The sequence below is a fragment of the Hemitrygon akajei genome, chromosome 28 (genome assembly GCF_048418815.1).
Source record: "Hemitrygon akajei chromosome 28, sHemAka1.3, whole genome shotgun sequence".
NCBI lineage: Eukaryota > Metazoa > Chordata > Chondrichthyes > Myliobatiformes > Dasyatidae > Hemitrygon > Hemitrygon akajei.
The window spans coordinates 13,404,818-13,431,239 of record NC_133151.1 but is presented as its reverse complement, the minus strand read 5'-3'; the positions used below and the strand labels follow the sequence as shown (position 1 = coordinate 13,431,239).

The 26,422-nt window shown below is 48.6% G+C and overlaps 1 protein-coding gene across 24 annotated transcripts in view; it reads left to right on the top strand.

Moving 5' to 3' along the window:
* Positions 1 to 26,422, top strand: part of LOC140717693 (neurexin-2-like) — a 1,248,008-nt gene that overhangs the window by 535,848 nt on the left and 685,738 nt on the right. For all 24 annotated transcript variants that reach the window (XM_073031362.1, XM_073031351.1, XM_073031361.1 and 21 more), the window contains one exon: positions 22,025 to 22,144. In XM_073031362.1, the coding sequence (XP_072887463.1) occupies positions 22,025 to 22,144 (120 nt within the window). The remainder of the gene's footprint in view (positions 1 to 22,024; positions 22,145 to 26,422) is intronic.

Sequence of the window (26,422 nt, the reverse complement as noted above, 5' to 3'; positions counted from 1 at the left end):
GTCAGGGTGTTTCAATTGATTGTAGTAAAGTAACACCTGTGTCTGGAGGGTTCTGTTGTTGGAGAGTCAGTGTCCTGGCAAAAACTACACCATGAAGACAAAAGAACACTTCAAGCAAAGGTTATTGAAAAGCACGGGTCAGGAGATGGATACAAGAAAATTTCCAAGTCACTGAATATCCCTTGGAGTACAGTTAAGTCAATCTTCAAGAAATGGAAAGAATATGGCACTGCTGTAAATCTGCCTAGACCAGGCCATCCTCAAAGTCTGAGTGACCGTGCAAGAAGGGGACTAGTGAGGGAGGCCACCAAGAGACCTATGACAACTCTGGATTTAGAAGCATCAGTGTTTGAGATGGGAGAGACTGTGCCCAGGTATTTCAACAGTCGCAACTTTATGGGAGAGTGGCAAAGAGAAAGCCACTGTTGAAAAAAACTCACATGAAATCTCAGCTAGAGTTTGCCAGAAAGCATGTGGAAACTCGGAAGTCAGCTGGAAGAAGGTTCTATGGTCTGATGAAACCAAAATTTAGTTTTTTGGCTATCAGACTAAATGCTATGTTTGGGCATAAGCCAGACACTGTACATCAAAAACCACACCAATAGATTTCAGTAGGTACATTTAATGTCAGAGAAATGTGATGCACCATCAATAACTCGCAGATGTGAGGCGAGATTGGCTTTTATTGACTGGAAGAAAGAACAAGCAGTAATTGACCACCATCTTGGAGACTGAGGGCAGGGCTCAGGCCCCAATCGCCTTTATACCGGGGTCTGTGGGAGGAGCCACAGGAGCAGTCAGCAGGGGGGGCGTGTCCAGACAGGTATATGTAGTTCACCACAAAATGTTTATAATATACAGCCTGAAATTCTTTTTCTTCCTACTCTACCATGAAGCATGGTGGTGGCTGCATCATGCTGTGGGGATGCTTCACTGCAGTGGGCCCTGGGAGGCTTGTGAAGGTAGAGGGTAAAATGAATGCAACAAAATACAGGGAAATCCTGGAGGAAAACCTGATGCGGTCTGCAAGAGAATTGTGACTTGGGAGAGGATTTGTTTTCTGACAAGAGAACGACCCCAAGCATAAAGCAAAGCTACACAAGAATGGCTTAAAAACAACAAAGTTAATGTCCTGGAATGGCCAAGTCAGAGTCCAGACCTCAATCCAATTGAGAATTTGTGGCTGGACTTGAAAAGGGCTGTTCACTCACGATCCCCGTGCAATCTGACAGAGCTTGAGCAGCTTTGTAAAGAAGAATGGGAAAAATTACAGTGTCCAGATGTGCAAAGCTGATGGAGACCTATCCACACGGACTCAAGGCTGTAATTGCTGCCGAAGATGCATCTACTAAATACTGACTTGCAGGGGTGAGTAATTAAGGAATGGATTATTTTGTGTTTTATATTTGTAATTAATTTAGATCACATTGCAGAGATCTGTTTTCACTTTGAAATGAAAAGCCAAATTAAATCCACTGTGCTTCAATGTTGTAAAACAATAAAATGTGTAGCATCTGTGCCCCCAAAATTACTCCTGTTTACCTAGGGTGAACCGCCGTCAACACTGCCAACAGCGCAATCGCTTCAGTGTGGATATGTTGTGATGCACCCCAGTCAAGCTCACAACACAAAATATCAGACAATACACCAAAGGCGAGTAAATAATTACAACTTTATAAGGATTTCTTAGTGATGGGTTAGTAGAAACAGACAAAATAAAGGCGCTAAATCAGTAAGTTTATCAGTTTTAGAACATAGAATAGTACAGCACATTACAGGCCCTTCGGCCCACAATGTTGTGCCGACCCTCAAACCCTGCCTCTCATATAACCCCCCACCTTAAATTCCTCGCATTAGGGTTATGTGCACATAATATTTTAATACGTTGGAGTTCACGCCTCCGGTTCCATCCACAATGACCTTCCAAGGCTTCGGCCACCGTCCAAACTGCCGACGTCCAGTATCCGTTGCCCTGGAACCGCTGTCCGCTCCTCACACATCTGTCCTCCTTGCTCGCCTCCCACTCAGCTCACACATACAGAATAGCATAACAATTCTCCATTGGTTAGTTCCCCCCTTAGCTGCAGTCATAACTCAAACATTCCAGATACAGGAACCCATTACAGCATTAAGTAACATTACAGAGGAGCCATTTTGTTAGCCTGAACAGTTAACATCACGGTTACTGGTACTGAGAACCCTACATTCTCCCCCCACTGAATTTAGTCATGCCCTTCATGATGCTCATAATTAGCCCGGGCCTGACTCTCCCGATGTGGGCTCTTCCTCCACCCTGTGTGGATGCAAAGTCCTGGTACTAGGTGCAGCCGGCACCCCGGGCTCCCGCTCTACTTGTATATCTCGTCCCAGGGGCAACAGGTGATTCCGATGGAGAATCTTGATGAGTCCCTTCCCATCCTCGGGCCTCACCCGGAAAACCGGTAAGTTGGGCAACTGACTCTCCGCCAGATAGTGCGTGCCCGACCAGCGATCAGCCAGCTTCTGCTTCCCAGGTAGTCCCAAGTTCCTTATGAGGACTCGGTGTCCCGGCAGGAATTGGGAGAACTTCACCTTCTGGTCATACCTCTTCTTATTTCCCCGATTCTGCTTGGCGGCTGCCTCCCCAGACAACTCATAAGCCCTTTGCAGCTCCTTCTTCGTATCAGCCACATACTTCAAGTAAGGCTTCAGCGATACTTCACCCGCATCCGTCCCAAAACAGAGGTCAATGGGCAACCTTGCCTCACGCCCGAACATCAGATAATAGGGCGAGTAGCCAGTCGTGTCATTGCGTGTACAGTTGTAGCTGTGAACTCGATGTCCAATATGTTGATTCCATCAGTTCTTTTTGCTGATCTCCAGAGTCCTGAGCATGTGTAGCAGGGTCCGATGAAACCTCTCTGGCTGGGGATTGCCCTGCAGATGATAGGGCGTGGTCCTCGATTTCTCAATTCCCAGCATATCCAGTAACTCATAGAAGAGCTTACTCTCGAAGTCCCGTCCCTGGTCACTATGTATCCCCCGGGGAAGGCCATAATACACAAAATAATTCTCCCATAGCACTCATGCCACTGTGTAGCCCTCTGATCCTTGGTGGGGAATGCTTGAGCATACCTGGTGTAATGGTCTGTGATGACTAAGACATTCGCTGTGTTGCTGGTATCGGGTTCTATGGCCAGGAAATCCATACACAGCAGATCCAAAGGCCCTGCACTCTGCAAGTGCGACAACAGAGCAGTCTGCACAGGCAGCATCTTCCGGCATCTTCCGGCGTATGCAGGACTTGCAATACTCGTCGACCTCCGACCTCATTCGGGGCCAGTAAAACCGGTTCCTGAGCAACCCATAGGTCTTCTCCACCCCCAGGTGTCCAGAGTCATCGTGCAGTGACTTCATCACAATCCTCCAATACTTCTCAGGTAGGACCAGCTGCCAACGCTGAGGTCAGTCCGGGGGTGACATTACCCGGTATAACATTTGGTTCTTCAACCTCAACCGAGGCCACTCTCTCAGTAACAGAGACACTGGGTCTTGTTGTGTCTTCTCCACCTGGGCCACGTCCCCTTCTCGACTTCGTAACAAATAGTGCCAATGCCAGGGTCATCTCGCTGAGCAGCTGCAATTTCCCCAGGACCAACTCTGGCAGCTGTGGGGTCTTCAGAGCCATCAGGTCACAGTAAACTAGGGGTAGGTCATCATCGGACGCCCCCAATGGGTCCACTGTGTGATCTGGCCTCTCCTTCTCATCAGCCTGCGCAGCGATAGCAAACTGACACATGGCCTTCAACCCGGATGCAAGAACGCTCTCCCACTCGCAACGACATTCCGGCTCTCAGGCCGGTACTTCAGGCTAAAATCATATGCAGACAGGGCGGCCAACCACCGATGACCGGTGGCGTCCAGTTTCACTGAGGTCAGAGTGCAGGTGAGCAGGTTGTTGTCCGTCTACACCTCAAACTTGGCCCCGTAGAGATAGTCACTCAGTTTATCCACCACCGCCCATTTCAACGCCAGAAACTCCAACTTGTGGGTGGGATAGTTTCTCTTGGAGGGTGACAAACGCCACCAGCCTCAGCCCGGCGCCCTGATCCTGATTCAAGACGGCCCCTAACCCCTCCCGACTGGCATCGGTGTGTAGCACATAGGGCAATCAGGGGTCCGCAAAAGCCAGCACCGGCGCCTGAGTCAGCATCTCCTTCAGTGACTGAAAAGCCGCTTCACATTTGTCGTCCCATCTCTGACCAAAGGGCTCTGACGGGTTCAAATATTTTCCAGCCTCCCATCCTCTCCTCCCTTTCCCTTTCTGTCCCAGAGGAGGGTCGCCACACAGAAGCTGGCTCAAGGGATGGCTCACCTTGGCGTAGCCCTTCACGAATCTCCAGTAATATCCACAGAACCCCAAGAATGAGTGCAAGCGCTCACAGTCTGGGGCCTCAGCCAGGTGGTCACCGCTTCGATCGTAGCCAGGTCTGTAGCCACTCCGTTCCATGAGATTATATGTCCAACATAGCTAACAGACGTCTGGCAGAACTGGCACTTGTCCAGGGAAAGTTTTAACCCTTCATCCTTCAGCCGGTTGAGCATCTTCATTAGTCTCGTTTCGTGTTCTTCCAAGGTGGATCCAAATACTATCAGATTGTCCAAATATACCAGCACTTCATACAAGTTCATATCCCACACGGTCTTCTCGATTTTCCTCTGGAAGGAGGCAGGGGCCCCTGATATGCCCTGGGGCATCCTTTTGAACTGGTAAAACCCCAGAGGGCATATGGCTGTCTTCTCCATATCTGCCTTACTCAAGGGATCTGGTATTATCCACTCCTAAAATCCAACACACTGAACCACTTCACCCCACTCAGACAGGCCAGCGCATCTTCAACCCTGGAAACCGTATACTGGTCAGGGATGGTGCGCCTATTCAGGGTCCTATAGTCCACACACGTACAAATCTTCCCGTTTTTTCTTCCTGGCCACGTCTATCGGGGACGCATAAGGGCTGCGGGACTCCGAAATGATCCCAGCTTCCTTCAGCTTACTCAAATGCTGCTGTACATCCTCCACGTCTGCAGGGGCCAGTCGCCGCGACCTTTCTCAAAACGGGGTGTCTTCAGTCACCCGGACGGTGTGGCAAGTGCTCCTGGAACAGCCCACGTCAAACTCATCTAGGGAAAAAACATCTTTCAGCATCAACATCTTCTCCACCATCCTCTGCTTCCAACTCTCTGGCACAGGAGAGGCCCCAAAGTTAAACACCCCAGTGGTCAACTTAGCCCTGTTTTCCAATGGCCCTCCCCCAGCGAGCCTCATGAGGGCACTATGCATTACTGTTACCAAGAACAAATGCGCCAGGGGCATCCCTCATTTAAAAGTGACCTCCCTTTGCATGGTGTTCTTGACAATCACCACCGAGAGCTCCTGCAGCTCGGGTCTCACCAGCACCCCAGCCGGGAATCTCGATTTTCCCCCTTGAGATCTTCTGGGGTGTCCACTGAAAAGGCTTCACCCTCAGGCACTCTGGAGTATCTGGGGATCCCCATCTGTCTCGCCACTTCACCGGGCCGTACCACCCTGGGCTTCAACTGGGCACACCACACAGTTCCTCTTTCAAATGTCGTGTCCCACCTGGTGTGACCACATACTTCCTTAAAGGCAGCTTGAGACACTGGGTGCACTGACAGGGTCTCCAAAAAGTCTTCATCCGCCTTCTCCTTGCAGGCCCCCAGGAGTCTCCGCACAATAGGGGTGTTGGTCCCTACCAGAATTGACACACCCCCAGTTGCAACTGGATCCGGGCAAACTGACACCAAGGCCTCATGAGCCTCAGACACTCCCACCTCGGCCTCAAGGAACTCCAGCCTCACAGACAAATAACCATCGTATGGGTAATCACCAGTACTGGTACCCCAAATTTCCAGGGCACCGAAGGGTGTCAAGGGTAAATGCAGCAAATACTGATCATAGAACGACTAGTACAGTAGCGTGACCTGCGACCCAGTGTCAAGTATGGCTTTTGCATCTGTTCCCTTTATCCGGTTCGACAGACTGGATCGGGGTCCCATCAATCCTTCTGGGATAGGGTTTTTTCCTCTCAGGGGTCCTGTGGCACTTTGCTGGAAACGTGTTTTCTCAGAGACTCCAGGCCATTCCCTCACTGGGTCTCCTCTAAGTTTCCCGACCCTCCCCCATTCCTGCTTGGACATCCGTGGAGTCTCCCTCCGAGGGGCTCCCGGCTGGTCACATTCCCTCCTGAAGTAGCCCTCTTCCCCACAGTTATAACACACACCTCGTCTCGCGGGACCTCAGCCTCTGTGCAGTTCCTCCCTTCAGGGAGGGGCCCTTTCTGCCGGTCCCCTCACGCGGAGGGACCCCACCTGCTGCGACCCCCTTTACTATCTCCCAATTGGAGCTGGCCCCAGTTACTTCACTACAAGGGGCTACTACTGAGGACTGTACAGTACTGATGGAGCCCTCTTCCGACTCCAAAGTGTCCTCCTACTCCCTCACCTCTCTGTGCAACTGAACAAAAGATGGGGGAGCCCACGATCTACGGGACTGCTGGAGACTCGTAGCAATCGCATCATGCCTCTGGGCACCCCGAGCTATCCGATTCACCTCAGTCTCCGAAATGAGCCCCCGTCACCTCAAACAATTTAGACTTCGCTCTTCCCAGAAAAGATACTCAGAAAGCTTTTCCCCTTTCTCCTGGCGCAAGCTCCGAAGCCCCCAAACCTCCACCGTGCCCCCCCATTAGACCAAAAGTGTCCTCCAGTGCTTTTAGATACTCCTTCCAGGTAGCCAAGGGTTTGCTAACTTTCAGGACTTTTACTACCTCCGCTGGCACCCCTCGCAAACTGTCAACCAATCTCTGCCACTTCTCTTCTTCAGAACACTGCCACTCAGCCAGCAGCCGAGAGATGTGCTTTATCCAGCTCTCAAAATCATCCTCCCTTTCGGGGGTGAGAGTCCTCCCTGAGAAAATTCTTAACTTCTGATGAGGACCCGCCGCCTTGTTCACCAAGGAGTTAATGGCTGATGCCTTCCCCCTTCCATGGGGGTTGGGGACTGATTAGATTTTCCAAATCTGACTATTCCCTTCCTTCATCCTTCAAAAACAATAGTACCCGCTCTCGAAAATCTCCGCCCCCAGCGACTGGCAACTCCTCTGGTGTCCCATCATCACCAAGACGTCAGCACCAGTCTGCACTAGCACGAAGCCTGAATTACCCCATTTTACCAAATGTCCTGCCTACGATTTCGACCTTACCAATAGCTCTAACCGTGCTCAAACATTGAATTAACACTTCATCCGAGGTACGCATGTCCACCCCACTTAATATGCAGGCATGACTAACCGGTACTCACTCGATCTCACACCTGAGTTCAATCTTATCCGAATCCATCTCCCCTTATTTAAACTGGGGCGAATTACACCGTATGTGACAAACTCAAATCTCGGACAAGTAACCCCACAAATGTAGCATCCGTGCCCCCAATTTACCCCCGTTTGCCTAGGGTAAACTGTCGTCAACCCCACCAACAGTGCAATCGCTTCGGTGTGGATGCGGTGTGGTGCACCTCAGTCAAGCTCACAGCACAAAATATCAGACAATACACCAAAGGCGAGTAAATAATACTTTATAAGGATTCCTTAGTGATGGGTTAGTAGAAACAGATAAACTTACTGATTTGGCGCCTTTATTTTATCAGTTTTGTGCACATAATATTTTCAATACGTTGAAGCTCACGCCTCTGGTTCCATCCACAACGACCTTCTGAGTCTTTGGTCACCGTCCAAACCACCGATGTCCAGTATCCGCCGCTCTGGAACCACTGTCCGCTCCTCACGCATCCGTCCTCCTCGCTCCCCTCCCGAAAAAGACCGCAAACTCCTGCTCAGCTCACACATACAAGATAGCATAACAATTTTCCATTGGTTATTTTCCCCCTTATCTACAGTTATAACCCAAACATTCCAGACACAGAAATGCATTACAGCATTAAGTAACATTACAGAGAAGCCATTTTGTTAGCCTTAACAGTTAACATCACAGTTAATAGTACTGAGAACCCTACACATGAAAACTTCTCAGGGCAGGGGATAGGTGTGAATACTTTTTATAGGCACTGTAAATAACGAGTGCAAAAATAGAAATTAAAAAAGTAGTGAGGTTGTGTTCATGAGTTCCATTCAGAAATCAGATGGCAGAGGGGAAGAAGTTGTTCCTAAATTGCTGAGTGTGTGTCTTCAGGCTCCTGTACCTCCTCCCTGATGGTAGCAATGAGAAGAGGGTATTTCCAGGGGTAATGGGGGTCCCTAATGATGGATGCTGCCTTTTTGAGGCATCGCTCCTTGAAGATGTCCTTGATACTATGGAGTATCTTGGACATGTACGGACTGCTGTCATGTCTCCTTTGAAATTACATCAACGTATTGGGCCCAGGATAGATCTTCAGAGATGTTGACATCCAGGATCTTGAAACTGTTCACCCTTTTCACTGCCAACACCCTCAACGAAGACTGGTGTGTATTCCCCAACTTCCCTTCCCTGAAGTCCACAGTCCATTGCTTGGTCTTACTGATGTTGAGTGCAAGGTGTTGTTGTGACACCACTCACCCAAACTGTCTCTGTCTCCATCTCCATCTCTCCATATCTCCGTCTCCATCTCCCAGTTGTGTCATTGGCCATTCTATAGATGGTGTTTGAGCTGTGCCTGGCTAGGCAGGGAAGGAAAGAAACTTAATAGAAACTTCTGGATTGTTCTTTAGAAGTTGTGAGTGAGTCAAAAGCTCAGAATTCTCAAAAGATCTCCCCCGCCCCACCCCCCAAAAGCAGACATTCAGTGCTTGGGAGACCATAGAGGAACTTGTCCCCAGTCGGCATTGCAAAACAGAGGTGACCTGGTCGGAATTCTGGGATCACCATTCCCAGAGATTCATTGGAAGGATTTCTTTGGGAAACACTCTGATAAACTTGTCCCATCGTATTAGCCATTTCCGGATTGGGAAAGAGGCACTGGCTGTCCTCTCTATCAATGCGTCTCATAGTGTTGACAGACACTTCAGCAGGTCACCCTTCCTCCAACTTTACCCCAAAGAGAAAAGCCCTCGCTTGCTCAACCTATCCTCGGCCTCGCCTGTCTGAGGTGTGTTATGGTCCCAATCTGCGAACCCCTGATACCTGTGCCCCTGCCTCTGGGGGATGTGCCTCCAGCCTCCTGGGCCACATGGTGTGGTATCTCCCCCTGAAAGGCCTCTCTCTGCTGTTCCTGGGGCTTGTCCAGCAGTGTTTCTCAGCTGTGGTCACCTCCAACAAAAGCTGTCAGTTACTCAACGGGTCTTGCAGAGTGCTGACGAGTCTGGGGCGACACCGTTTCATAACTGATTACAGAGCCAATGGCCTAGGTTCAATTCCCACCGCTGCCTGTAATATGATCTCCCCATGACTGCTCTGGCTTCCTCCCACATTCCAAAGACGTATGGATTAGGGTGAGTAAACTGTGGGCATGTTGTGTTGGCACCGGAATTGTGGTGACACTTGTGGGCTGCCCCAGCACAAACATCGCACTGTGGTGGTCATTGATGCATTTCACTGTACAGTTAGACCTTTAAGTGTGTCTGTGAACAAAAAGCCTAATCTCTTTCATCTCATCTCAAAGACTGAGCACAGTCACTTGAAAGACAACACACAAGATTCGGTCACAGAGGGAGGAGTGGAGGGGGGGCAGGAGCAGAGAGAGTTCAGCAGGAGATCCCAGGTCTCAGGGCCCAGGAGGCTGAAGGCATTACCTCCAGAGGGAGGGGGTGTCAGGGATGGGAGAAAGGCAGGAGTGGGGTATTGCAGAGACATCAGGAGAGCTTGGATGGCTGGAGGGAATTACAGAGATCGGGAGGGGTATACAGGGTAGAGGGAATTACAGAGATTGGGAGGGGTATACAGGGTGGAGGGGATTACAGAGATCGGGAGGGGTATATAGGGTGGAGGGGATTACAGAGATGGGGAGGGGTATACAGGGTGGAGGGAATTACAGAGATCGGGAGGGGTATACAGGGTGGAGGGGATTACAGAGATGGGGAGGGGTATACAGGGTGGAGGGAATTACAGAGATGGGGAGGGGTATACAGGGTAGAGGGAATTACAGAGATCGGGAGGGGTATACAGGGTGGAGGGGATTACAGAGATGGGGAGGGGTATACAGGGTGGAGGGGATTACAGAGATGGGGAGGGGTATACAGGGTGGAGGGAATTACAGAGATGGGGAGGGGTATACAGGGTGGAGGGAATTACAGAGATGGGGAGGGGTATACAGGGTGGAGGGAATTACAGAGATCGGGAGGGGTATACAGGGTGGAGGGGATTACAGAGATCGGGAGGGGTATACAGGGTAGAGGGGATTACAGAGATCGGGAGGGGTATACAGGGTGGAGGGGATTACAGAGATCGGGAGGGGTATACAGGGTGGAGGGGATTACAGAGATCGGGAGGGGTATACAGGGTGGAGGGGATTACAGAGATCGGGAGGGGTATACAGGGTGGAGGGGATTACAGAGATGGGGAGGGGTATACAGGGTGGAGGGGATTACAGAGATGGGGAGGGGTATACAGGGTGGAGGGGATTACAGAGATGGGGAGGGGTATACAGGGTGGAGGGGATTACAGAGATCGGGAGGGGTATACAGGGTGGAGGGGATTACAGAGTCGGAAGGTGTAGGGGACAGAGAGGTTACATACGGGGAGGGGTGTAGGGGCTGGAGGGGATTACAGAGATGGAGGGGTGTGGAAGCTGGAGGGGGGTTACAGAGACAGGGAAGGTGTGGGGGGACAGAGGAGTTACAGAGATGGGGAGGGGTATACAGGGTGGAGGAAATTACATGGGGAGGGGTATACAGGGTGGAGGGGGTTACAGAGATGGGGAGGGGTATACAGGCTGGAGTAAATTACATGGGGAGGGGTATACAGGGTGGAGGGGGTTACAGAGACAGGGAGGGGTGTAGGGCTGGAGGGGCTACAGGTACAGGGAAGGGTGTAAGGGCTGGAGGGGTTACAGAGACAGGGAGGGGTATAGGGACCAGAGGGGGTTACAGAGATAGGGAGAGGTGTAGGGGCCAGAGGGGGTTACAGAGACGGGGAGGGGTGTAGGGACCGGAGGGGGTTACAGAGTCAGGGAGAAATGTAGGGGCCGGAGGGGGTTACAGAGTCAGGGAGGGGTGTGGGAATCAGAGGGGTTTACAGAGACTGGGAGGGGTGTGGGGGCTGGAAGGGGTTACAGAGATGAGAGGTCAGGATGAGCTGGGGTTACAGAGTTTGGGAAGAACTGAGAATCACAGCCAACGTGGCGGGAAGTTGACCCACGGAACACTGGAATTGTGGCCTCTGGAAGTGGAGGAGGTAAGGCCGGGGATCTTTGCATAAGGTCCAGTGGACTGGTTGGGCTAGGATGAGGGTGGGTGTTCATTTTCAGTGGTTTTGAATTTTGGCTCTGTTTTTTGTCAGGAGCCTGGGCGAGAGATGAAATTTGAGGCTTACGAGGGCATGTTCCCTGGTAACCAAGGCTTCAAACTTGCTGTAGTTGAACCCACATCCACCACTTGTGTTGGCCACTCATTCTACTCTCTCACCACCCCCTGAGTGAAGAAGCTCCCCCTCGTGCTTCTCTTAAATATTTCATTTTTCACCCTTAACCCATGACCTCTAGTTGTAGTATCACCCAACCTTGGTGGAAAAAGACTGCTTGCAAGGGCGTATTAACATTTAAAGGGCACTGGGACTGGTGCAAGGATGGGAAAGGTTCAGGACACGGGCCAAGTGCAGGCAACTGGGACTAGCTTGGATGGGAATCTGGGTTGGCCTGGACCGGATGGGCTGAATGGCTGTGTGACTCTGTTGTCACTGGGACGCCATTGCCTTCCGCAGTGTGCACTCCACACCCGAAAGCTCTCTGGCTCCACACTTGTGAGCTCAGGTCTCTGTTTGTAAAACTGAGACAAACAGGGCCTGCATGTGACATGGGGTGGAGAGGTCACCACAAATACAAGGTTGGAATAAAGGGTAGGTCAGCCCCAGTGGCACAGGCTTTTCACGGTCATAGAGTTATAGAAAAGTCGAGCAGAGCAACAGGCCATCCGGCCCATCTAATCTATGCTAAACCATTTAAACTGCCTACCTACTCCCATTGACTTGCACCGGGTCCATAACCCTCCATACCCCTACCATAAACGTACCTATCCAAACTTCCCTTAAACATTGAAATCACGCTCGCATGCACCACTTGCACTAGCAGCTTGTTCCACAGCCTCACCACCCTCGTGTTCCCCTTAAATTTCTCACCTTTCACCCTTAAACTATGATCTCTAGTTGTAGACCCACCCAACCTCAGTGGGAAAAGCCTGTTTGCACTTACCCTATCTATACCCCTCAGAATTTTGTATTCCTCTATCAATCTTCTCAACGCCTCTCAGTATTCTACGCTCCATGGAATAAGGTCCTGACCTATTCAATCTTTCTTTACTGTTCTCTGTACTGTTTCAACCTTATTTGCATCTTTCCGGTAGTTAAGTGACCAAAACTGCACACAATACTCCAAATTAGGCCTCACCAATGTTTCATCCAACTTCAACATAACATCCCATCTACTGTACTGAATTCTTTCCTGTGTTTGTGTGTGTGTTAACCAAGCCCTGTGAGTAACTGTGAAGATCTGCCAACTCAGACACACATCAAAACCCAGGGGAGTGGGACATCAGCTGTAGTGACACTTTACAAAGCAGTCACCACTGGCTTCTGAAGACCGAGTCACACAGGGAGGGAAGGTTGGGGTGATTGACATCTTTCTGGGTGACGGGGGCCCTTCCTGATGGAAGCCACCTTTTTGAAGCATTTCTCCTGCAGCTGTCCTTGTTATTACAGAGGCAGTTGCTCATGATGGAGCAGAATAAATTTACAAATCTCTACAGTTTACTTTGATCCTACGCAGTGGCCCCCTCCACCTCAATACCAGACTATGACGCAGCCAGTTCGAATGCTCTCCGCAGTATACCTGTAGAGATTTGCTGACATCCCAAAGCTCTTCAAACTCCGAATGAAATGAAGCCATGGCCGTGCCTTCTTTGTAACTCCATCGGTACGTTGGGTCCAGGAATTATCGTCGGTGATGTTGACACTGGCCAACTTTTCCACAGCTCCACTGAACCCTCGATTTGGGCTAAAGTGATAGTTGGATGATTTAAGCCCGTCTGTTGCCCTGTGCTTGTGATAAGGCTGTCGGTTCTTCCGATGACCAACACCTTTAGCTTTCTTTCTCACTTGTACATCAAAGCTTACAGTGAAAGGCTTGTTTTCTCCAGTCGAATCAGTGAGGACGTGCTGGGGGCAGACTGCAAGTGTCACCATGCATCCAGCACCAACAGAACACGCCCACAACCTACTGACCCTAACCCTTGCATCTTTGGAATGTGGGAGGGAACCCACGTGGTCACAGAGAGAATGTGCAAACCCCTCACAGACAGCGGTCAGAATTGAAGTTGGGCTGATGGTGCCGGAATGATGTTTGGCTAATGACCACTGGACTGGGCCACCCTGTCCTGACAGGAACTCAAGAGGCTGCGTCTATTAGCACGCTTGGTATCTACCATGTGATTTATTTGCCCTCACCTCAGTAACGTCAGTGTGAGCCAGAGGCACGTCCAGCAGGATGCTCACTGTGGGATCTGTGCTCTGGAGCGGCTCCTGTTCATTCCTCATTCATCCCAAACTGTGACACCGAGGCTGCAAGACCCTCGGAACTGACACCATGGTTGCAGTGGACACCCGGTGGTGTTGGCCTGTTGTGACCCTCGTTATCCTCACAGGGATAGGCTTACTAGACCATTGAAGGAGTCCGTTCCCCCCTCCCCCCTCCCCACTCTCTCTCCTCTGACAGAGGGGAAAATAGAGAGAATGACTCTCTCTCTCTCTCTCTCTCTCTCTCTCTCTCTCTCTATCTCTCTATCTCTCTATCTCTCTATCTCTCTATCTCTCTATCTCTCTCTCTCTCTCTCTCTCACTCTCTCACTCTCTCACTCTCTCACTCTCTCACTCTCTCTCTCTCTCTCTCTCTCACTCTCTCACTCTCTCACTCTCTCACTCTCTCACTCTCTCACTCTCTCACTCTCTCACTCTCTCACTCTCTCACTCTCTCACTCTCTCACTCTCTCACTCTCTCACTCTCTCACTCTCTCACTCTCTCACTCTCCACTCTCCCTTTCTACTCTACTCTCTCCTCTCTTTATCTCTTCTCTCCTCTCTCTCTCTTTCATCTCTCGCCCTCTTTCTCCTCTCCCCTGTCAGTCTCTCTCTGTCTTTCATTCTCTCTCTGTCTGTCTTCTCTCTCCTCTCTTTGTCAGTCTGTGTCTTTCTCCTATGTCGGTCTCTCTCTCTCTCTCTCTCTCCCTCCACTCTGTCAGTCTCTCTCTCCTCTTTCTCATTGTCTTTGTGTGTCTCTCAGTCTCTTCCTCTCAGTGTCTCTGAGTCTCTCTCTGTCTCTGACTCTCCTTCTCTCCTCTCTCTCACTCGTCTCTCCCTCTCAGTCTCTCCTTCCGTCTCAGTCTCTATTCCTCTCCCTCTCTTAGTCTTTCCATACCTCTTTCTCTCAGTCTCTCTATTCCTCTCTCTCTCTCCTCTATCTAGAGGTCTCTCTCTCCCTCTGTCTTTCTTTTCTGTCTGTCTCCCTCTCTTTTTCTTCTCCCCCTCAGTCTCTCTATACATCTCATCTCTTTCTCTTGCCTCTCTCGTTCTTCAATCTCTCTATTCCTCCCCCCCTCTCCCCCCCTCTCCCCCCCTCTCCCCCCCTCTCCCCCCCTCTCCCCCCCCCTCTCCCCCCTCTCCCCCCCTCTCCCCCCTCTCCCCCCCTCTCCCCCCTCTCCCCCCTCTCCCCCCTCTCCCCCCTCTCCCCCCTCTCCCCCCCACACTTGTCCTGACCAGCCAATTGGATTGGTAGGATTGAACAATGGAACAACATTAACTTTTGGAGCAGCTTCTTAGAGACAGGATTTATGAGCTTTTGAGGAAGGATGGTTTGATTAGGGATAGTCAGTATGGCTTTGTAAAGGTTAGTTTGTACCGCATAAACCTAATTGTGATTTTTTTAGAGGAGAATAAAGAAATTGTTGGAGGCAGAGTCCTGGATGTGGTATATATAGACACACAGAGTCAGACAGCACCGATACAGATCCTTCAGCCCATCTAGTCTGTACTGAACCACACCAGGGCCATTGTCCTGAGAATCAGAATCAGGTTTATTATCAGAGCATGTGTTGTGAAATTTGTTCCCTTTGGGTCCATGTACCCATTCAATCTTCTCTTAAACATTGAAATCAAACCCACACCCATCACTTCCACTGCCAGCTCGCCCACATTCTCTCCACTCTCTAAGTGAAGACAATATGTATGAAGACAAATGTGCCAAAAGTTCTCTCTATGAGCCTATCTCCCTGTGATGCCATTTTCATGGAATTATGGGCGTGTAGTTCCAGATCTCTTTGTTCTACCACTGTGCCCTACCTCTCACTGGAAGAGCTACCCTGGCTGGCCCTCCCAAAGTGCAACACCTCACACTTGTCTGCATTAGATTCCACTGGCTTTGTTTCAGCCTGTTTAAAGGGGAAAACAATATATAAACAGTGCAAGAAAAGTGCAAAAAAAAGCAAGGTGTTGTTCATGGGCTGTTCGGAAATCTAATGGTGGATGGGGAAGAAGCAGTTGCTAAAATGTTCAGTGTATGTGGAAATAATTCAGAAAATGTTTAGCATATGTCCTCAGTCTCTTATACTTCCTCTCTGAAGGTTATACTGAGAAGAGGGAAGGTCCCAGTTGGTGAGGGTCATTAATGATGAGTGCCAACTTCTTGAGGCATCATCTTTTGGGGATGTTCTTGATGCTGGGCAGTCTAGTGGCCATGATGGAGCTGGTTGAGTTTACAACCCTCTGCAGCTTTTTCTAATCCTGTGCAGTGGCGCTTCCCCCCCCCCCCCCCCTCCCCAATACCAGAATGTTCTCCACGGTACATCTGCGGTAATCTACTCAAGTCTTTGGTGACGTACCAAAACTCCTCAAACTCTTAGTGAAATATAGTCACTGGCATCATCAGGTCCGTGGAGCCTCCTGGTTCAGGGAGCAGATCCTCGGGGGTGTTTGAGGATGACACAGCTCAGCACTTTGCCCATGGTGGGAGGCAGCAAGGCCTCTTGAAGATGATAGCACTGAAGCATCTGGGAACCAAAGGACTGAAGTGCAGCGGTGAGGTGAAAGGCTGCTTGTATAATATCACAGTATCCTGGTAATTGCAATGTTGACAAACATCGAAGGGGCAAAGCCCTGGTGAGTGGAACCAGACCTTATCCAGGGAGAGGTGGCCACTGGAGGGAAATTACTCCTCCTCCTTCCACCTACCACCACCCTACCCCATCCAAGGAAATCGGGCATCCCTGCAGGACAGCTTCAGGACCCATCCATCTCCAGCCACTGGACCTACCTTCCGTCAGATGGTCAAAGGTGGGCTGATAATTTCAAAGTTCACTCCTATTCGGTAACTTACTGAGGTCTGTTCCAATTCACCCTCCCTGCTCAAATTTTCATGCCTCAGACATCTTGATAGAGGTGTACAAGATGATCAGGGGTGTAGATCCAGTTGACAGCCAGGGACTTTTTCCCAGAGTGGGCACGCCTAAAATGAGGGGGCATTATTTTAAGGTGATTGGAGGAAAGTATGGGGGGGATGTCAGAAGTAAGGTTGTAATGCACTGTAATGCACTGCCAGGGGTGGTGGTAGAGGCAGATACATCAGGGACATTTAAGAGACTCTTAGATATGGGTGCTAGGTTGGAGATAGGCCTCCACAGAAGGTGCTCCTTCCCTCCGCTAGCCTGCAGAATCACCTTTGGGCAAGGTAGCACCTGCTTAGCCCCCCCCCCCACCGATCAGGGTCACATGAAGCTGTGGGAGCAGGCGGTGCTGATCACAAGTCCTGGTTACCTGACCACTGACGCCAGGCAGACAATCTCTGAAGAGTATTGATAATGGCCGGGGGTCATCCGTCTTGTAAAGACACTGCCCAGAAGGAGGCAACGTAAAGCACTTCTGTAGAAAAATTTACCAAGAATAATCATGGTCAGGGAAGACCATGATCACCCACGTCGTACGACACAAAATGATGGTGACACAGATTCACAATTGAAGATTGTGTAATGTTAATTCCAGTACACAAGTTTAAGGGAGAACAAAATAATTGTTACCTTTCGGCCCATCTAATTGGTACTGAACAAGTATTTTGCTTTGACGCATTGACCCGCAAATGGACCACAGCCCTCCATACCCCAGGTGCTCCCGTTTCTCCCACAGGCATGCTAGTTACTAGGTTAATTGGTTATTGTAGATCGGCCTGTGATTAGGCTCGGGTTAAGTCAGTGGGTTTTTTGGGTGACCTGTTATGCGCTGTATCTCTAAATAAAAATAAATGAGATTAAAATTAAAATGAGTCTGATCTCACCCAGGCAGAGGTGGGTTTTTGCATTAGAGGTCATTCCTCCACCGTCGTCCCAAGATATCATTACAGGACATCCTCAGGGCCCAACTGTCTTCAGCCACGTTGTCAGTGACCCTTCTTCCATCAGATAGTCACCAGTGACAGCACACTGTTCAGATCCATTCCCAACATCTCAGTAACCAAAACAACCCCGTGCCCACGTTAGGCAAGATCTGGGCACCATTCGGGCACGGGCTGGTAATGGATAAGAACATCTGTGCCCCAGAGGTGCCAGGTGAGTATGGGCAGGGATCACCCCCAGCGGGGGAGAGACTAGCCACCTCCCCACAATGAAAATCAAAAACACTCAGATGTCAGAATCAGGTTTAAAATCATTGGCATTTGTCATGAAGTATGTTCTTCTCTGGCAGTAGTATATAGTAATAAAAACTATAATTCACAATAACAAATAAATAATGTAAAAAGAGAGCAAAGAAAAGAAAAAAAAATTGAGTTAGAGTTCATGGGTTCAATGTCCATTCAGAAATCAGATGGCAGAGGGGAAGAATCTGTTCCTGAATCGTTGAGTGTGTGTCTTCAGGCTCCTGTACCTCTTCCCTGATGGTAGCAATGAGAAGAGGGCATGTCCTGGGTGATGGGGGGTCCTTAATGAGGGATGCTGCCTTTTGAAGATGTCCTCGATGCTGGCGAGGCTAGTGCCCATGATGGAGCTGGCTGTTTACAGCTGTGCAGTTTTTTCTGACACCCCACCCCTCCAATTTATCTGAGTCAGAATGCTCTTCAAGGTACATAAGACACAGGAACAGAGTTAGACCATTTGGTCCACCAAGTTTGCTCTTCCATTCCATCATGGCTGATCCATTTCCTGCTCAACCCCATTCTTCTGTTTTCTCCCTGGAACTTTGACACCCCGACTAATGAAGAATCTATCAACTTCCACCTAAAATAATAATCTGGCCTCTGGCTAAAGAAACTCCTCCTCATCTTCATTCTATATGGATGTTTCCCTATATTGAGGTTGTGTCCTCTGGTCCTAGACCTCCCAACCATAGGAAACATTTTCTCCATATCCACTCTATCGGTGTCCTTTGGTCCTAGACTCCGCCACTATAGGAAACATCCTCTCCACATCCACTCTATCTGTGTCCTCTGGTCCTAGACCTCCCAACCATAGGAAACATTTTCTCCATATCCACTCTATCGGTGTCCTTTGGTCCTAGACTCCGCCACTATAGGAAACATCCTCTCCACATCCACTCTATCTGTGTCCTCTGGTCCTAGACTTCCCAACCATAGGAAACATCCTCTCCATATCCACTCTATTGAGGATCCTTTCAATATTTGATAGGTTTCAGTGAGGTCCCCCTCCCATTCTTCTGAATTCCAGTGTGTAGATGCCCAGAGCTATCAAACACTCCTCATATAACAAACCATTCAACCCTAGAATCATTTTTGTGAACCTCCTCTGAACCCTCTCCAACGCCGGCACATTGTTTCCTAAATAAGGGCTTAAAACTGCTCACAATACTCCGAGAGGCCTGGCCAGTACTTTATAACGTCTACATATTACATCCTTGCTTTTATATTCTAGTCCTCTGAAAATTAATGTTAACATCGCATTTGCCTTCCTCACCACCAATTCAACCTGCAAATTAACCTTTAGGGAAACCTGCACAAGGACTCCCAAGTCACTTTGAGCCTTGGAGTTTTAAATTCTCTTCCCATTTAGAAAACAGTCTACGCTTTTATTCCTTCTATGAAAGTGCATGACCAGACACTTCCCAACACTGTATTTCATCTGCCACTTCTTTGCCCATTCTCCTAATCTGCCCAAGTCCTTCTGCAGTCTCCCTGCTTCCTCAACACAATCTTCCCCTCCATCTGTTCTTCGTACTATCCACAAACTTGGCCACAAAGCCATCAATTCCATCATCCAAGTCATTGACATACAATGTAAAAAGAAATGGTCCCAACACAGACCCCTTTGGATCACCATTAGGTACTGTCAGCTAACCAGAAAAGGCTCCCTTTATTCCCAATCTCTGCATCCTGCCAATCAGTCAATTCTCTATCCAGATCTTTCCTATAACACCATCGGCTCTTATCTAGTTGTGTCCTGCTGATAATCCAGGTACACAACATCCATCGATTCTCCTTTGTCTATCCTGCCTATTATTTCTTCAAAGAATTCCAACCAATTTGTCAGGCAAGATTTTTCTGTAAGGAAACCATGCTGACTTTGGTCTATTTTATCATGTGCCTCTAACTACCCCCAAAACCACATCCTTAACAATTGACTCCAACATCTTCCCAACCACTTAGGTTAGACCAACTGGCTATAACTTACTTTCTTCTGCCTCCTTGAAGAGTGGAGTGACATTTGCAATTTTCCAGTCCTCCAGAACCATTCCAGAGTATAGAAACATAGAAAACTTACAGCACGATACAGGCCCTTCAGCCCACAATGCTGTGCCGAACATGTAGTTACTTTAGAAATTATCTAGGGTTACCCATAGCCCTCTATTTTTCTAAGCTCCTTGTATCTATCCAGGAGTCTCTTAAAAGAACCTTTTGTATCTGCCTCCACCACTGTCGCCGGCACTCACCCCTCTCTGCCTAAAAAAAATCCCCTGACATCTCCTCTGTACGTACTTCCAAGCACCTTAGAACTGTGCCCTTTCATGCTAGCCATTTCAGCCCTGGAAAAAAGCCTCTGACTATCCACACAATCAATGCCTCTCATCATCTTATACACCTCTATCAGGTCACCTCTCATCCTCCGTCACTCCAAGGCGAAAAGACTGAATTCACTCAACCTATTCTCATAAGGCAGGCTCCTCAATCCAGGCAACATCTTTGTAAATCTCCTCTGCACCCTTTCTATAGTTTCCACCTCCTTTCTGTAGTGAGGTGACCAGAACTGAGCACAGTACTCCAAATGGGGTCTGACCAGGGTCCTATATAGCTGCAACATTACCTCTCAGCTCCTAAACTCAATCCCATGATTGATGAAGGCCAATGCACCGTACGCCTTCTTAACCACAGAGTCAACATGCAGGCATCTGTTGACATTTGTGAAAGTCTTTGGTGAGTAATGAAGTCTCCTCAAACTTGTAAAGAAATTAAACTTCTGTTGTGCCTTTTTTGTAATTGCATCAATATGTTGGGCCCAGGATAGATCTTTGGAGATGTTGACACTCAGGAACTTGAAACTACTCGCCCTATCCACCACTGAACCCTCGATGAGGAATGGTGTGTGCTCCCTCAACTTCCCCTTCCTGAAGTCCACAATCAATTCCTTGGTCTCACTGATGCTGAGTGCAAGGTTGCTGTTATGGCACCACTCAACCACGTAAAACAGAATATAAAACAGCCACCAAAAATGCAGGAACTACTTAGTAGGTCAGACAGCATCTGTGGAGAGAAATGCTGAATGTTTCAGGCCTGACCTGTTGAGTATTCAACAGGCATTTTCTGTTAGTATTTTAGCCTTTAATAATATTCACAACACCTAATCCCCACCATCAATATCCTGAAGGTTGGCAGTGAGCAGAATCACAGTTCTGAACACAATACTCCAACTGTGGTCTAACCAGGGTTTAATGGATCTGCAACATTACCTCATGGCTTTTGAACTCAATCCCCCGACTAACGAAGGCCAACACACCAAACGCCTTCTCAACCACCCTATCAAATTGTACGGCAACTTTGAGGGATCGATGGACGTGGAGACCAAGCCGAGGTGAGATGGTAGGGGAGGATTGGTTTATTATTGTCTCATGTGCCGAGGCACAGTGAAAAGCTGGTCTTGCACGCTGCTCATACAGATCAGACCATTACACAGTGCATTGAAGTAGAACAAGGGAAAACAATAACAGAATGCAGGATAAAGTGTGACAGTTACAGAGAAAGGGCACCACAGGCAAATTATAACATGCAAGATCATAACGAGGTAGATTGTGAGGTCAAGATTCAATCTTGTACTACGGAATATTTAGCTGCCTGATAACTGCGGGGTAAAAGCTGTTCTGAGCCTGGTGGGACGTGCTTTCAGGCTTTTGTATCTCCTGCCTGAAGGGAGTGGGAGAGGAGAGAATGCCAGGTTAAGTGAGGTCTTGGATTACACTGACTGCTTTACTGGGGTCGTGAGAAGTGTAGAAAGAGTCAATGGAGGGGAGGCTGATTTCCGTGATGTGCTGAGCCGTGTCCACAACTCTCTGCGGTTTCTTGCGGTCACGGGCAGTGTGGATGCCGTGAAAAGCCGTGATGTGTCCGAATAGGATGCTTTCAGTGGTGTATCGCTCCAGATCGGTGGAGGATGTTGCACTGAGAGAGCTGCCTCCAGCCCCGAATGGGCAGCGCATGGCTGGACACGGGGCAAGCGGTCAACGGCTGGGCTGGAGAGCGGGAGTGACCTCCTCCACCGAGGGCGTGTCAGACTGTGTGCGTGCTTGCGCCTGCGGGTCTCACCTTGTCTCTAACTCCTCTCCCCACCCTCCTGATGCAGGCAAAGGGCCGGAGATGCTGCACGCGGGGCAGAAGGTGAACGACAATGAGTGGCACAGTGTCCGCGTGGTGCGGCGCGGGAAGGGTCTGCAACTCTCTGTGGACAACATCACCGTGGAAGGTAGGTCTCACTCTCCCTCCACTTGCTGGGACGGCCAGGATCAGCCTGAGGTCACTGGGGCCTTCCACCCTGCTGCCCTACTCATGGCTGATCTTCAACCTCAGCACCACCCCACTGTCCCGTCTACATATCTCCCAATTCCGGGAGTATCCTGAAATAGGCTCATCAGTAAAACATACTACACAGAACATAGAATGTAGAATGCAGGATGTACAATACAGGACATAGAACACAGAGGAGAACAACATGAGAACAGGCCCTTTGACCCACAATGTCTGTGCTGAATGCTTTTCTGAAGAAACCTTAACCCTTTCACCAACACAAGACCCTATGCCTCCATTCCCTTTATATTCATGTGTCTCTTAAACACATCTATTGTATTTGCTTCCACCACCACCACCCCTGGCAGCACATTGCAGAGACCCACGACCCTCTGTGGGTCCCACACATCTCCCTTAGACTTCTCCCTCTCACCTTCAATGCACACCCTCTGGTATTAGACATTTTCATCCAAGATTCTGCCAATGTATATCTATACCTCTAATGAACTTGTAAGCCACTATCTGTTATCCTCACTGGACATTGGCTAAGGGTCTCCTGAATGAACTCGGAGAATGAACTTCCTCACATCCCTCCAGAGCAGAGGATTCAGTGGATGCCTGAAGAGGTTTCTCTACTACGCAGATCTGCCTCTCATCCTGAGAATGGAACCTCAGGTCTGAGACTGCACAACCGGGGAACCCCTCCCCCTCATCCAGTCTATCAGATCCAATCAAAGTAAATTTATTATCAAAGTACACATATCACCAGATATGCAATTCATTTTCTTGCAGACGTTCATAGTATGTACAAAGAAACACGATAGAATCCGTGAAAGACCACGGACATGGATGGACAAAAAACCAACATGCAAATGACAACAAATACTGAAAGAAAAAAAATGATAATAATGAATAAATAAGCAATAAATATTGAGAAAGTGACATGAAGAATCCTTGAAAGTGAGTCCATAGGTTGTGGGAACAGTTCAGTGATGGGGTGAGTGAAGATATCCCCTCTGATTCAGGAGCCTGATGATTGAAGAAACAACTCTGTATTTAGATGGACTGGAGGGGGTAATAATCAGACTCCCCCCCCCCCCCCACCCCGTTTCTCCAAACTCAGAGACTATGTCCCAGTCTGTTCTCTCCCCCTTCCCTGTCTCCATAATCTCCTCCAGCCCAGACACCCCTCTCCATCTCTGTAACCCCCTCTGGCCCCTACACCCTTCCTTGTCTCTGTAATCCACTTTGACCCCTACACTCCTTCCTGTCTCTGTCACTCCCTCCAGCCCTGCACCCCTCCCCATCTCTGTAACCCCCTCCAGTCCCTACACTATTCCCATCTCTGTAACCACCTCTGGCCCCTGCACCCCTCCCTGTCTCTGTAACCCCCCTCCAGCCTCAACATACATGAGACCATAAGACATAGGAGCAGAATTAGGCGATTCAGCCCATCGAGTCTGCTCCATCCATCCATCCATCCATCCATCATGGCTGATTTATTATCCCTCTCAACCCCATTCTCTTGCCTTCTGCCCGTAACCTTTGACACCCTGAATAATCAAGAACCTATCAACCACTGCTTTAAATATTCCCAATGACCTGGCCTCCAGAGTCATCTGTAGCAATGAATTCTACAGATTCTCCACCCTCTGGCAAAAGAAATTTCTCTTAAATGGATGTCCCTCTATTCTGAGGTCGTTCCTAGCCTCCCCTACATTAGGAAATATCCCACTATTTTGAGGTTGTTCCCTCTGGTCCTCGACTCCCCCACAATAGGAAATGTCCTCCCCACATCCATGCTATCGAGGCCATTCAGTATTTGATAGGTTCCTCTCATTCTTCTAAACTCCAGCGAGCACTGGCCCAGGGCCATCCAATGCACCCTTTCATTCCCAGTATTATTCTTGTGATCCTTTTCTGGACACGTTCCATTGTCAGCACAGACAAGAGAAAATCTGCAGATGCTGGCAATCAAAGTAAAGCACACAAAATGCTGGAGGAACTCATCAGGCCAGACAGTGTACATGGAAAGAGTGCACAATTGCCGTTTCAGGCCGAGACCCTCCATCAGGACCCTTTCTCAGAGGAGGGCCCGAAGCTGCTCACAATACTCCAAGTGTGGGCTGACCAGAGCCCTGGACTGCCCCAGCATCACGTTCTTCATTTCATATTCTTTTCCTCTCAAAACAAATGCTAACATTTCATTTGCCTTCCTTGCCACTGACTCAACCTGCAATTCTGCACAAGATTCCCAAGTGCCTTTGCACCTCAGATTTTTGAATTTTCTTTCCAGTTAGAAAATAGTCTATGCCTTTATTATTTCTACAAAGTGCATGACCATACACTTTCTAACACTGGACTCCATCTGCCACTTCTTTGTCCATTCTTTCAATCTGCCTCAGTCCTTCTGCAGACACCCTGCCTCTCCACCTATCTTCATTTTGTCTGCAAACTTTGCAATGGAGCCATCAATTCCATCATCCAAATCATGAACATACAACGTAAAGAGAATCAGTCCCGAGAAAGACCCCTGTGGAACAACACTAGTCACCAGCAGCCAACTAAAAAAGTCTCCCTTTATTCCCACTCTTTGCTTCCTGACAAACAGCCACTGCTCTATCCATGCTACTATCTACTCTAATACCATGGGCTCTTCAACAGCCTCAGGTGTGGCACCTTGTCAAAGACCTGAAAACCCAAGTACACAACATCCACCAATTCTCCTTTGCCTATCCTATCTCTTATTTCCTCAAATAATTCCAACAGATTTGTCAGTCAAAATTTCCCCTCAAGGAAACTATGCTGAGTTTGACCTATTTTACCATGTGAGTTCAAGTACTCTGAAACCTCATCCTTGATTGCGAAGGAGAAGCTGAAGTCAGATGTAACAGTATTACAATGGAGTAAAGGGAATTACAGAGGCATCAGAGAGGAGTTGGTCAGAATTGACTGGAAAAGAACACTGGCAAAGGCTGGAATTTCTGGAAGCAAATCGGAGGCACAGGATATATACATCACAAAGAGGAAGAAGTATTCTAAAGGAAAGATGATACAACCGTGTTTAACAAGAGAAGTCAAAGCCAACATAAAAGCCAAAGAGAGGGCATATATTAGGGCAAAAATTAGTGGGAAGTTCGAGGTCTGGGAAGCATTTAAAAATTAACAGAAGGCAACTAAAAAAAGTCGTAGAGAGGGAAAAGGTGGAATATGAAGGTAAGCTAACCAATAGTATTAAAGAGAATACCAAAAGTTTCTTCAGATTCATAAAGAGTAAAAGAGAGACAAGGGTGGATATAGGGCTGCTGGAAAACAATGCTGAAGAGGCAGTAATGGGGACAAGGACATGGCAGATGAACTGAGTAAGTATGTTGCATCAGTCTTCACTGTGGAAGGCACTAGTGGTAGTTTCAGAGTGTTGGGGTCAGAAGTGTGTGAAGTTACCATTAGTAGAGGAAAGGTTCTTGGGAAACAAAGGTCTGAAGGTAGATAAGTCACCTGGACCAGATGGTGTACACTCCAGGGTTCTGAAAGAGTTGGCTGAAGAGATTGTGGAGGTATTTGTCATGATCTTTCAAGAATCACTGGATTCTGGAATGTTTCCAAAAGACTGGGAAAATTACAAATGTCATTCCTCTCTTCAAGAAGGGAGAGAGCCAGAAGAAAGGAAACTATCGGCCAATTAGTCTGACAGTGCTTGGGAAGATGTTGGAGTTGATTATTAAGGAATAGGTCTCAGGATACCTGGAGGCACTTGATAAAAAGCTGTAGTAGGCATGATTTCCTCAAGGAAAATCTTGCCTGACAAAGCTATTGGAATTCTTGAGGAAATAGCAAGCAGGATAGACAAAGGAGAATCAGTTGATGTTGTGTACTTGGACTTTCAGAAAGCCTTTGACAAGGTGCCACACATGAGGCTGCTTACTAAGCTACAAGCCCATTGTATTACAGGAAAGTGTCTAGCATGAATAAAGCAATGGCTGATTGGCAGGAAGCAAAGAGTGGGAGTAAAGGGAGCCTTTTCTGGCTGACTGCCAGTGACTAGTGGTGTTCCACAGGGGTCTGTGTTGGGACTGATTCTTTTTACGTTATATGTCAATGATTTGGATAATGGAATTGATGGCTTTGTTGCAATGTTTGCAGATGATATGAAGATAGGAGGCGGGTCAGGTAGTTTTAAGGAAGTAGAGATGCTACAGAAGGACTTCAACAGATTAGGAGAATGGATAAAGAAATG